Source organism: Zalophus californianus, chromosome 15 (genome assembly GCF_009762305.2).
Source record: "Zalophus californianus isolate mZalCal1 chromosome 15, mZalCal1.pri.v2, whole genome shotgun sequence".
In the NCBI taxonomy this organism is placed as follows: domain Eukaryota; kingdom Metazoa; phylum Chordata; class Mammalia; order Carnivora; family Otariidae; genus Zalophus; species Zalophus californianus.
In genome coordinates, this window is record NC_045609.1 from 72371712 (window position 1) to 72384661 (window position 12950).

Sequence of the window (12950 nt, forward strand, 5' to 3'; positions counted from 1 at the left end):
GAGCGGCTGCAGATGCACTTACAGGCATATGACCACTAGGGGGCACTACATGAAAATAGATACCACTTCCTGTCCAATGGGCCGTTTCAAGGCGGAACTTAGGCTCTGGCATAAAACCCAAATTGGAAAAATGAGTAAATAAAAAGAACAACATATATTACGATTATGAATACATATAAGTATAATTATAAAACATATCAAATGTACATGTATTATTGAGAACAAATTGAACAGGATCACCCTGTTTTCACGGCTTTTCTTCCTCTAAGGTCTCAAAGCCCTTGTGTGGATGTGTTAGGTAGTGTACAGTCTGTTTTAACCTTGGATTGAACAGCTAATCGCAGTCCAGTACTTGGGTAACATCTCTTCGACTGGACTCAAATCAGTCTGTAGGGGACTAATTTTTAAAAATAAAAGGGGAAAAGTTTAGAGTGAGTTGAACAGGCCAGAGGAAAGAGACCAGAGCCCACGCAACCCAGGTAGGGAACCCCCAACCCTGAAGGGATGGGGAGGACCCCGAGGAGCTGAGAGGCTATGCTCCAGCCTCCAGACCATTAATGCTGGGAGAGCGTTAACCAGCCCCAGGAGCCCAAGGAGCCCAAGAGCACAGTGAGTGACCACAACAGCGGCCGTCACTTGCCGAACATTTACCACGAGTCTGACTCTCTAACTGCTTTAGATTAGCTTACACAGCTTTGTTTTAATAGATAACAAATGATCTAGATACTCTACAGATATTAACCTTTAACAGATCGTTTATTTAGTCCTAACATCCTGTGAGGTAGATTCGGTCATCCTGTGATACAGATGAAGAACACGGGGTCAGAACAGTTGCCGCACGGCCAGAGTCATACCAGCAGCACGTGCAGTCCCCAGGTTGAGCCCAGGTAATTCGATCCCAGAACCCTAGCTCACATCACTGTGCCACACTGTGGTCTCGATCTCTCTGCTGATTCTGTCCTTGCACGTTCTATCGTAAGATGCTGCACACAGCAGCTGTCCTAAATGAGGGCATATGTTCTCTTCCTCATGATCCCCATGACTGTACCTCAGTAGGTCCCTCACTCCCTCTGCCCAGCTCACAGAATCTCCCCTGGCAACTCTGACTTCCTTCCCAGTATATCCACTCTGCTATCCCACCACCTGGTACCAGCGCTCCTTCATGCTTCCCGCTTGTCTCCTCTGGCTGCTCTTTTCTCCCACCCCTCTGCAACCTCCTGAGGCCAGGCATGCTGTGATAGGTTTCTGATACCTCAAAGCACCTGGTACGGAAGCCTGCAAATAGAAGGGAATCAGAAGGACCCTCTGACTTATTTTGATCCCAATCAGTCATGCTTATACACGTGACGAAAGAGAAGTTGTTGTATAATGCACAGCTTCTAGAATGTATTACCTCTCCCAGGCTCTGCCTCTCCTGTTTGTCATCATAGCCCGAAGTGTAAAAAGGCTCATAGGTAATAAGATCTGGACGTTCAATATCATAAATTGCCTTGACCTTGGGAATGGCTGCTAAATCCTTATAATCCAGGATTTCATTGTCCACTTTTGCCTGGCAAGGTTAAACAGAAAGCAAAATCACTCTCATTAGTCTCATCTCTTTGGGGAACTATTTTTAGTCATTTCATGTTCTGCTTGAAAGGTGAAGACCTTAAAAAGAGACAAAAACCAAAACATTTTGCTCAGTTTTAAAACCAAAAGCATTTTGCTTTAGGAAGTTGCCTATTTATACCATATATTAATCAAGTTGTTTATTTAAAAAAATAAACTCCATCAAAAACTTAGGAAAAAGTCTGTGTAGAACAAACCAAGTAGAAAAACCTGTAAACCTTCGGGATAATTTTCCTACATTTATTACAGAGATGGAGAAGCTCAAACAGATGGTCAAAAAGAATCCTCCCAGATGGCCAAAAACAAGAACTGCATATTTGATAAACTAAATATTTAAATATCTCTGTGGCAGAATTTAAGAATACTCAGTATCAGCATTATGAAATGTATAATTAATCCCCAGGTATCTATATCCAAGTTAGCCACAGCAATTTTTAAAGTCCTTCGTGGTATTACTGCATTTTATAGGTCATTGGCATCGACGGTCACATTTGTATATAAATGTAATTACCCGAAGGAAAACATGATTGAGAAGGCTGATCTTCAACAATGAAAACTGGATCTCATAACAGAAATAGAAATCATTTCGAATTAGTCTATTTAGGATTACCCACCCCACTATGACAGTCTGCTACCTTACCTGTCCCGGAAGGGTCTTTTCTGGAAATAAATACTTACATAGATAGTATGACCTGGGGAACCAGGGATACTGGAGCCTGGTCTGGAATAAATGCTTTCAGAGGAAGTCCTGGTAGGCTGTAAAACAAACAGTGCCTTGTAAGATTTCAGACCATGGCTTCAGAATCAAGACTGGCCTGAGTCCCTAGCATTTACTAAAAACTAAGCTGGTTAAAAAAAGGTTTGTGACTTTTCTGAGTAAGGGAAAACATAACCTAGACAGAAAGGTAAGGGAGAACCCGCTGCGCAATCAGCCTTGAAAATGCATTTGGGGACTTCTCACCTTCTCCTCCTCGCCCCCTCCAAGACCTTCTCAGAGCTCTGCCTTCAGGCACATTTCCCTCCACCTCTGATGCCACAGTTCCAGCCCCAGTCCCCAGCTCCGCTCATCTGGACTATTGCAATGACCTTGCCTGAGGGCTTCCTACTTCCATTCTTGCCCTCTTGAAATCCACGTAGTACCCAGTGACCAGAGAGATTTTTTTTTTTTTAAAGATTTTATTTATTTATTTGAGAGAGAGAGTGAGAGAGCATGAGTGGGGGAGGAGCAGAGGGAGAGGGAGAAGCAGAGTCTGCACTGAGCGCAGAGCCCGACGCGGGGCTCAGTCCCAGGACCCTGAGATCATGACCTGAACCAAAATCAAGAGTCAGACCCCTACCCAACTGAGCCACCCAGGTGCCCCCAGAGAGATCTTTTTTTTTATTGTCACAGAATATTTTTTATTACTCTACTCCTTGTACTATGTATGAAAACAGTACAGTTAATTTTTAAGTCCAAGAGAAAATTCAAAGAGCCAGAATTCACTGACTGAAACATCCACCAAATTTCTTAATTTAAAATTAAAAGGTAATTTAACCATAGGCAGCATCAGGTAGACTAAACTCCCATACTGGACCCCTACAAAACTAGGTTTTTGTCTGTTAGAGAAGACTCTTCTTGCCAGAACTGGTTCCCCTGCTCAGTAGGTTCCAGAGTGGGTCACCATATTGCTCGCTGGACCCCTGACAGCTGCCTGTGGTCTGCTAAGTGACGGAAGGCAATACGACTAAGCCTCCAGCGCCGCTTTACACCACGTGGACGGGACGTCATAACACACCGATGTCGGATTCGAACAGGGCAGCTATCCGGGGGATGGGCAGCAATTTCTCCATCGGCCACTTCCCGAAGATCTTTTGGCAAAATGGTATTCTTCCTGAGTGAACTGATCCGTAGCCTCTCATCTGCATATTCATAGGCCATTTTTCGTCTCTTCACATCACGCAACATTTTCCAGTCTAGGTAATAACCTCGAACTTGGCCTGAAGGTGATGAAGGAACCATCTGCCGGACGGTCCGCAGCAGAGAGCCCAGCATGGAGGTCGCCATGTTGTCCCCCCAGAGAGATCTTTTAAGAACAGAATTTGGTCACTACTCTGCTTTTGGCTTCAGCGACCACTTAATGTCACAACTCCCAGGGCCTCAGGGTTTTGATGCGGCTCTCTCCCACCCCCTCACTTCCCACCATCACTCATGGAACATGGCGCACGTCGCTGCTTCAGGGTCCTTATCCTGTTTCCTCTGCCTGAAATGCTCCAGTCCTCAATTTTACTTGATTTTCTTTTTGTCTTCCTCCAGTTTTGGCTTTAAATATCACCTCCTCAAAGAAGCCCTCCCTTATCTTTCAATCCAGAATGGTTACCCTTATTTTCCATCCAAGTCATTCTTAGTTTTCCTTCATGAATAAAATTTATAATTCCAAGTGTACTGTTTTTTTTTTTTTTTTTTTTTTTTTTTTTTAAAAATTAAAGCCTCATTAACTTCAGTTACCATCTCTGCCCTCACCGGATTTATTTTTCTGCCACTGTGTATGCCCGCTGTTTTGCAGAGGTACGTAGAAGGCACAAATATTTGTTCAGGGAATGAGCTAGGATTTATTATTTGTAAACACTCAGTTTGTGGATACCTGGCTCGTGTTAATTACGAGGCGTGAGCCTAACCACACAGAGAGTCACTGAAGTAAGGTTAGCAGTCAGCCGCTGGGAAAGATAAAAGAAACTGGACTTTATAATATATGCTTAGAAGACCCTGAGAGTGAGTAGTGGTGAGAGCAGTGGGAGGGTTAACTGCCTCCCACTCTGCCTGGCACATTCGGAAAGCTCTGCCAAGAAAACCAAAGGCCTAGTCTTGAAAGACTGCTCCCCTCTGTACAGATATTTCTTGGAGAGGAAAATGTGTAGTTCTAGGTTAGGAATTGGATCTTTCCTCTTCAGTACTTTTTCTACTGATATTTGGCATCTTGATTGTGACTATAACGGAGCCAAAGAACCTCCTAAAAATCAGGATGTTTCACCACTATGTATTCACATGTGAAAATAACTGAGAGCGAACCCACCAGTTCAAGTCAGACAGTGATTAGACTCACTCTAACAGGGAATTCACTGGAGGGCTGTGATGTATGGTTCTTGTGTCTTTGAGATACCAGGGGGGAGGGGGCTGGAGAACTCACACTGCGCACAGTGGACGGGTGGTAAGCTTGTCGCTTCTGGTCCCCCTCCCCAACACCTGCCACATACAAGTACTTTCTTCCTAGACTTAAATTTTCCAATCGCATGCGTATCTCAGTATGAGAAAATTCTAAATTCTGAGTCTACTGGGAAAGGAAGGATTCACAAAATAATGCTACTCAAAAAGTCCAACTCCTTGATTTGTGTCCCAGTCAAAATAGAGAAGTGACACAACCAAAGTGTGGTCCTCCTTTAAAAAGAGATGCCACCCGCTAATAAAATGGAGCCAGTATGCCTCTCTGTGGGGTAACGATTAACTACAGGTAGTCCTTCAGCCTCAAGTGGCCAGGAGCGAATATGTGCCAACCCAGTATCAAAATGCAACCTGGTAAGTAACAACACAAGAATATGAGTGACAGCTAACACTGGTCATCTGCCTACTATGTAGCCCAGGCTCTTAGCCGCTGCACTAGAATCTCCTCCATACTGTAAGCTACACATGACCATTCCTCTCTCATCAACATAGCTATGGGACAGATGAGGTGAAAACAGAAGAAAAAATTTAAGATCAACTAGCAGGAGAGAATGTTCTTAGCTCCACGAGAAGCCTGCAGTGGCTCCGTGTTGGGGTGGGGGAGAGGGGCGAATGCAAGGCAGACGTCTTCAGGTACTGTGTTGCTATGACAAAGCCCTGCTCTCATTAACAAGCAGCTAGGACATTGTGTGAAGAGCCAGAGAACACACTGAGCCTTGGGGTCTCTCCCATGTCACTCATCCTATTTTCACCAGATACGGGTCAGAGATACTTTCTGCCTTCCCTGTAACGATGCACCTGGAGATGGCTCTGAAGTATTTTGTTCCCTTGTGTGCTGCACATGCAGATCGGAATGTAGCTGCAGAGCCACGTGAACACATGCCCAGGATGGGGTCTGTAACGCTCTCTTCCAGTGAGGAGGAACTCCACGGAAGGAAAAGGTCCCTGGGCTGAACCAGCCTGTTTCCATTCAGGCTCTCTGTACCTTCTTTCTTCACCACATGGGAGGATCTGTGAGTTCTGCAGGCTTCCTCTGAAGTATTCAGCTGGTTCATGTACAGCATGACTATGGCAGAGCTAACGTCGTTAAGAGTTATCCGACAATCTGAAATCTTGTCAAGTCCCGTTTCGTTCTTCAAGGTTTTCAGATCTGAACCACCTCCATTTTGCATATACCGGCCCCAGGTTCTCTGATTCTAGAATAAATATTTTGGATTTTTGTAGTCAGACTGTGTTCAAAGTCAAATCAGCTGGTTACCAAATCTGACTGACGGTGCTCTGGCTCTCGTGGAGAGACCCGTCTGCCGTGAGCATCTTCAGACCATTCAGCACCAGCAAATGCTCAAGATTATCTCTTGGAGATTCAGAAGTTGCTCTTTGTTTCATTGCATTTACTGTGGCTTGCTTTATCTTCATTCCGATCCCCTTACTTAAAATTTACTTCCATAGGCATCTTGCTTATGGGTTGAGTTACATCCTTGCTTATTTTCTTACAATGGCCCTTTGTCCTGTTTTCCTGTCTAAAATGGAGTAATGGGATAAAACACACGACTCTGTGTAGTAAAATAGAGGGGGGTTAGAAGGCTGGATTTGGAGTCAAGTGATTTAGTTCAAATCCTGGCTCTCCTAGTTGTGTGACTTTCTATGAGTTTTTCTTTTTCTTTCCTTTCTCGCTTTCTCTCGCCCTTTTTCTTTTGACTTCCTTGAGTTTCAGCTTCTCATTTCTAGAATGGAGCAAAGGGTACTAAGACCTAGTTCATAGGGACAAAGGAAACAATACCTATAAAGCTTCAAGCACCTTGCCTCGCACAGGGTGCGCACCATTTTCAGCTTTCTCCAGACACTGGATCTTAGACTGGATTTCTTCATCTGTTAACCTCACACAAGTGAAGGAGAGTATGGTCTCTATTTGCTCTTCATGACAGAAGAGTCCTTTCAAATGTGAGCTCCAGGGACGAGATGTCCGTAGAGCCCTCTGCACTTGTGTGCCTTCCCGTAAGGACTCAGATACGTGAGGCCATTTATCACAGTCCACGGGGCAGCAGTCAGCTTGCCTAATGCCCTTCCCCTTCTTGAGAGCTCTATGAAGTGATTGTGTATCCGCTCGAGATGGTGACTTCCTGCGCAGGTCTTAGCTTTACTGATTTATGCCCTTCCCATGCGTGATGGCAAAGACCTCGCACAGGCCTCTCTTAACTGCCGGAAGGGTTCGTGGTGCGCTGCCTCTTCACCCGTGCTCAAGCTCAAACAGCACACACGGATCGTTTGCTTTTCTGCCACAGTCCCAAGGACTCCCGAAGTGTATGTGCTCACCCGGCGGAGGTTAGAGGTTCCTCCTTCATGAAGATAATAACATTACTTTTTAAAACTCAACTATTAGTTTGGGTATTTTAATCTTAAAGATTTGGAATTTTACATTTCAATTTGAAATATCTAGAGTTCTAAAAATGTTGCATTTTAAATGAACAACTTTATTATTAAAAGAAATCCTTTTGTTCTTCCGGCTGTATCTCCCCTTCCCCCATTAATAAAAAACTTGCTGAGGGTCTCTGATGGCCAAGACGCTTCAAAAGGTACACAGCTGTCTTCCAATATAGCAGCTCAAATCCACTCCAGTTGAAACTCATTTAACCTGAAAAGCAACAACTCACTGCCATGCCTTCCCTCTTTCAAATCCCACTGACTGTTTCTTCTTTACATGAACTTAACTCTAGTGTCACCCTGCTGGGCTAGAACAAAGTTTTACAGAGGATCCACATTTCCACAGATGATCCTTATATGCAATTATTTAACCTACATTACTATTTCAATCCATTCTCATATCTAAGTTAACAACAGTGACCCAGTAATTACTGAGTTCAATAACCCAATGGGTCAGCAGCCTTTGTGAGCCTCTATGAGAGTTATGATGAACAAAATTACTCTCTTGCTTATACAGTTGACCCTTGAGCAATGCCAAGGTTAGGAGCATTGACCCACTGTGCAGTGGAAAAGCCACATACAACCTTTGACTCCCCCCAAAACTTAATTACCAATACCCTACAGTTGAACCGGAAGCCTTACTGATAACATGAACAGTTGAATAACACATATTTTGTATGTTATATGTATTACATACTATATTCTTAAAAGAAAGTAAGTTAGAGAAATGTAATTAAGAAAATCCTAAGGAAGAGAAAATATATTTATAGTACTGCAGTGTATTTATGAAAAAAAATAAAAAGTGTATGAGTGGACCCACCAGTTCAAACCCAAGTTGTTCAAGGGTCAACTGTATTATAAGTGAAGATAATTTCTAATATTTATCCTCAAAGGTGTGCCCACTTCTACAGAGAAAGGACATAGGATCTGTTATTAAAAGCAGATGCAATTTACTTATTTTCCTCTAAACACCTTTTCCCTCGTGCCTTATGGAAAAACCCAACTCGAAAGCACAGTTGGAAAATTTAGTTCTATTTTTTAGTGCCATCTTTGGCAAAAAAAAAAAAAAAGGCGGGGTAAGGGTGGAGAAGGCACAGTAGATATAGAAAGGATTATAGACTGGCTGTGATCTCTCAAAGTATTTTGCTAATACAATTAGGCAAAGAATTTAATCCTTATTTTGGCAACAGGGGGAAAGGGAGCTTCAGGAAGAACCTTCTATTGCATGTGGTTGTCCTGGCTCACTCTCTCATCGAGGGGTCCCTGTGACCTACATTTATTTCCCCAGCACGTTCATGTACCCACTTTTGATTTCAAAAAGGTTTTTTATTTTTCTCAAAAAAAAAAAAAAATCAACAAGAAGTCTCACTGAAGACAAGTAGTTTGTTTCAAGAGAAAAAATGGCATTTGATACCTTACAGTAGTTGCTTGAAAATACATGTCTCTTTGTTTTCTGCATGAAATCTTTTTTTAAAAGTCCTCTACCTTACAGCTGAGCTTTCCCTCTATGCCTTGACTTGGTCCATCTGTCCTCCCATTCAGAAGGCAGTCACAAAGTGAGAATTACACTGAAGATATTTTTTATGCTTCCACATAGCGCTCATCCTTCTTCAGATACTATTAAACACTTACCAGAGCTCTGCCTGGTGAATAAGCAGAGAAAGAACATTTTCCATTTACTTTCATTATGGGTCACCATGCACATGAGGTCCCTTCTTGGCCAGAGAGCACTCTGTTGCCCCCGCCCTCCCCCCTCTCAGCAGGAGCAGGGGTGTGACAACTACCCATCTAATTTGCATTCCTCCAAAGCCACGCTCTACAAAGGGAGAGAAACTACAAGCAACTGGCAACCAGATGGGAAAGAGCTGATGAACCCCCAGGGGACAACTGCCCATATAAGGCGATTGGCACCTTATAGGAAGTGCTGCTGGGATTGACAGTACCTGCCTTGGGTTTTTGTTGAAGTTCACCAGACAAGGTGGTGATAATAGCTGCAGAAGAAGGAATACTTTTACAATCTGCATACATCCCATGTTCACTGCTAAGCCAAGAAAGGGTGAAATTAACTCCTTTGGAGCAAGGGGTTTTATGTTTCAGAGGAAGCAGGAGGGGCTCACTGGCACACCGTCCCTTCTCTGGAGAGTTTCACAAATGCCATTGGCCTTTACCACGGCTAAGAGCCTCAATGTCTTTCCAGTATAAATATTAACCCCTATACATCCTGATGAATGATAAAAACACACCAAAAAGAATAAAATATTCAAATAAAGTGAAAGCCTAGAATAAACCGTATGTATTGTAGTGGTGTTAATAAAACAATAACATTATCTCCTTGTTCGAGACATATATAAAACCTCTAATTAGCTCCTAAAAAATATACACACGGTATATGTTTGGCATATTATAGCTTTGCAAATGCATACATTATAAAAGTGAATGTTAGTTTCAAAAGAAAAAAAATCTCATGCCCATTTTGTATGGCAGTCCATTCATGCTTTAGCCGCCAAAGGCACATCAGAGAAGCTCCTTTTTAGAATATAGCAAGTGATCCACTGTGGATTATAATAAACTTGGTCCTGGGAATATCATCTGCTTTGTCTATGATGAATTATAGCAGAAATTACAAATGTTCAGTACTGAGTTTTACCTCCAGACAAAATTCACTATTCATATAAAACTTTTCCAAGCAAGTAGAACTGAATATGTTTTTCTTAGATAATTCTACTTCATCATTTTTTTTTACCTGTATCTCAGCCTGAGGAAAAAAGGAGCAAACTGCAGAATATAAATAATAAAATGACTTTCCTCCTATCAATTTCCTCCATGACAAAACCAGGGCTTACTTCTGGGGCACAGAGGGCTGAATGTTCCTGCAAAGAGTACAGTTGGTTTACCTAATAACTAAAAGGGTTTGATATTGTCTGGTGAAATGAGCGGCTGGTGCAAGGCATCTAAAAGATCAACATATCTGTGTGACTTGAGAATTGCCTTGGCGTTTCCAGGCTTCTTAAAAGTTCTGGTGAGCTGTTCCTCAATGGCCAATGGGTGAAGGGAGACCTTGTCAAATGGCCTGTTTCTCTGCCAGGTCCCAAGCTGTTTACAACTTTCTGTGGTGGAGCTGAAGCTGACTTCATTGATATCTACGGCTGGATAATGGGAATCAGATGTCCCTTTTGAACGAGGATAGGAAGAGAGTGGTTATTAAAAAAAGAGCTCTCTCTCCTCTAACCCACCACTACATAGCTAAGAGGCTCCCCATCTTTTAAAACTTAAGGGTCTGGACCAAACCAAAGAATCTCACACTTGATGACAGTATTTTTGTTCAAGTCATGAAAATGCATCTGTTGGCTACAGCCTCAGGCTAACAAGAGAGAATACTATTTGAGTTATAAAGTATATTTTTGGAAAAAGGACCCCAAAATTATGAAAAAGCAACTTCTTGCCAAATAGGGGTCCTAATCCTGAGCAACACTCATTTGCAGTGGGGACCATCTTCGGCTGTTCCACTGGATTCATGAGACTATAACTTCACTGCATGTGAAAACTCCGTCACTGGAGCTGAATGAGCTTTAGGACAGAATGAAGATCATAATGACAAATACAAGTTGGGAGTGTAACCCAGTATCGTGGACCAACACAATGCCCCCAAGGCCTGGAATCAGCAATTAAGTCTTGCTGCTGATACCTGGGGAGCACCGTGGGCTGACCTCATTCTATAGATGAAGAAACTTAGGGGGCTGACGTCTAAATGTATATACCTCTAACTCTCTTCCAAACCATTTAAAGAAAGAAGGTAAAATTTTAATGAAAGTACACTCAGCAACTGTCGTCAGCCTTGGCGCTGTCCTGGCAGGTACAGACAAAAGGTGTACGCACAGAGCCCAGACTGAAGTGTTATGTTGTAATCTTGAATTGTGAGCAGGGCTTAAAAAATGGGTTTTCTCTGGGCCAAGACCGGACTGTGAAAAGTTATTATAATTTAACAGGTTTCAACTGATTCTCAGAAACCCCTGAAGAAGGTCAAGTATGCTCCCGGAGCACAATCTCCTGCTTCCTTGCTCCTCTGGAGAGCTGGCTGAGTCCTCTCCTGGCTTCTGGACAGTCCTACAGGTCATGCTGCTCTCTTTCTCAAACACTTCAGACTTCGCCAGTATGCAGTGCTCCCTTCCTGTCTTCCTAAGCTCCCCTGTGGTGCAGTGGAAAGAGCACGAGTTACGAACTCAGCGACCTGGCTTTCAATCTTCACTCCTCCGCTTACCGGTGGGCTAACTCTGGGGAAATTACTTAATTGTGATGGGTCTTAGTCTCTCCACCTGTAAAATGGGGGCAAGGACCTCACAGGGATTCTTAGGGAGAGCACGTGACAGTATATTTAAATCCCCTGGCCTCTGCAAAGTAGGTGCCTGGTCCCTCTCATTTCCTTTCTCACTTCACTATTGCTTTCTTGAGCCGAACTACTCCCTCCCCAAGCACTGGGCTCCCCTGGCTCCGTGCTGCTCCTCGCCAGCCCCACCCCTTTCTCATCATCTACGCAAGGGCTCATCTCAACCAACCTCCACAATTCAACTCAAAGGCCACTTTCCCCGGGAAGTGCCCCTTGAGATCCTTTCTCTCACGTGATGTTCCCAGATCTATGAAATGTTTCTACACCATTTTATAAATTATTTATCTATTATTTATCCGTCTTCCCTGCTAGTCTAGGTCTAGGGCATCCAGCCTAGCACTCACTGTACCTGGGTGCCCGGCAATATTTGTTTAATGAACAAATGTGTAAATACAGGACCAAAAGGGGAGCTTCTAATGTGCTCACTTGAATGATGGTAATGCTTTAGCCAGTACTCTAAATGAAAACAATACTCAGAAAACAGCCAGAATCAGAATGTGAGATGCACTCTGTGGGGTGAGAAAAAGCATCTGCCTCTGCAGGAGCCAGAGAAGTTATGTGGGAAAAGCAGCACAGAGAGGACAAGCGACAGAAGCCTGGGGCCAGGACAGCGGCTGGAAGCCTCAGCCTAGACACAGCGCCAACCTGCAGAGACGGAGACCGTCCTGTGCGTCGAACCAGACTTTTGGGATAAAAGAAATCAGATGAAGAACGATACGTATTTGGCAGCTGCCATAAAACATGAAAAAAGGGAAGAATGAACAAAGAAATATCTTCAATTTAGAAACACTATACAAAAAAACAAAACAAAACAAAACCTTTGGGAAAACGAATTTGATAGTAACTGTCAAGGGGCATCGCTTTAAAGTTGATGTGTGTGCGCGCGCGTGCGCGTGTGTTTGAGGGCCCATGTGTAAAAGCATATTTACTGGTCTTCAAGTTACAGTTTATTTACCTACATTCTAACCCCCCATGATTCCCTTCCATTTATTTCAGCTCAGACACTTTTATATATGAAGAGTAAGAAGCCAGTGAAGCCACTGAGAGATGTCCTTAAGAATCTATCATTATAAATGGCCTGTGAGTTCTTAAATACCAAGAATGTGGATTACTCAGTGGGGTTGCAGAAAGATTCTTAAAACATTTTCATTTTGCTATGGTAACCGCACTGATGTGATACCCCGTGAAAGGCTTGGAAATCTTGGCTCAATGTCTGTGCTCTGTAGACACACCCTTGAGAGAGAACAACATTTATTCCCTTATTCAAAAACCGATTCCCCTTTAAACCCCACCAACATCAGCATATACCCCACGCAGGGCACACTGGAACCTCTTCCCCTC

At 43.3% G+C, this 12950-nt stretch overlaps 2 protein-coding genes across 21 annotated transcripts in view; both read right to left on the reverse strand.

The window, feature by feature from the left end:
* ABLIM1 (actin binding LIM protein 1) overlaps nt 1–12950 on the reverse strand; it is a 294439-nt gene that overhangs the window by 39058 nt on the left and 242431 nt on the right. For 12 of the 20 annotated variants that reach the window (XM_027596949.2, XM_027596962.2, XM_027596956.2 and 9 more), the window contains exons 9-11: nt 12255–12338; nt 2287–2364; nt 1394–1549 (exon numbers count right to left, since the gene is read on the reverse strand). In XM_027596949.2, the coding sequence (XP_027452750.1) occupies nt 1394–1549; nt 2287–2364; nt 12255–12338 (318 nt within the window). The remainder of the gene's footprint in view (nt 1–1393; nt 1550–2286; nt 2365–12254; nt 12339–12950) is intronic. The other 8 variants (XM_027596951.2, XM_027596961.2, XM_027596959.2 and 5 more) reach the window with 1 other exon arrangement.
* LOC113923814 (28S ribosomal protein S14, mitochondrial-like) lies at nt 2948–4052 on the reverse strand. Its single transcript, XM_035724340.1, has one exon. It carries the CDS (start codon nt 3650–3652, stop codon nt 3266–3268), a length of 387 nt encoding a protein of 128 aa, XP_035580233.1. The 5' UTR covers nt 3653–4052; the 3' UTR covers nt 2948–3265.

Coding starts and splice junctions, on each gene's coding strand:
- LOC113923814 (XM_035724340.1), bottom strand. CDS start 3,652: ATGGCGACCTCCATGCTGGGCTCTCTGCTGCGGACCGTCCGGCAGATG.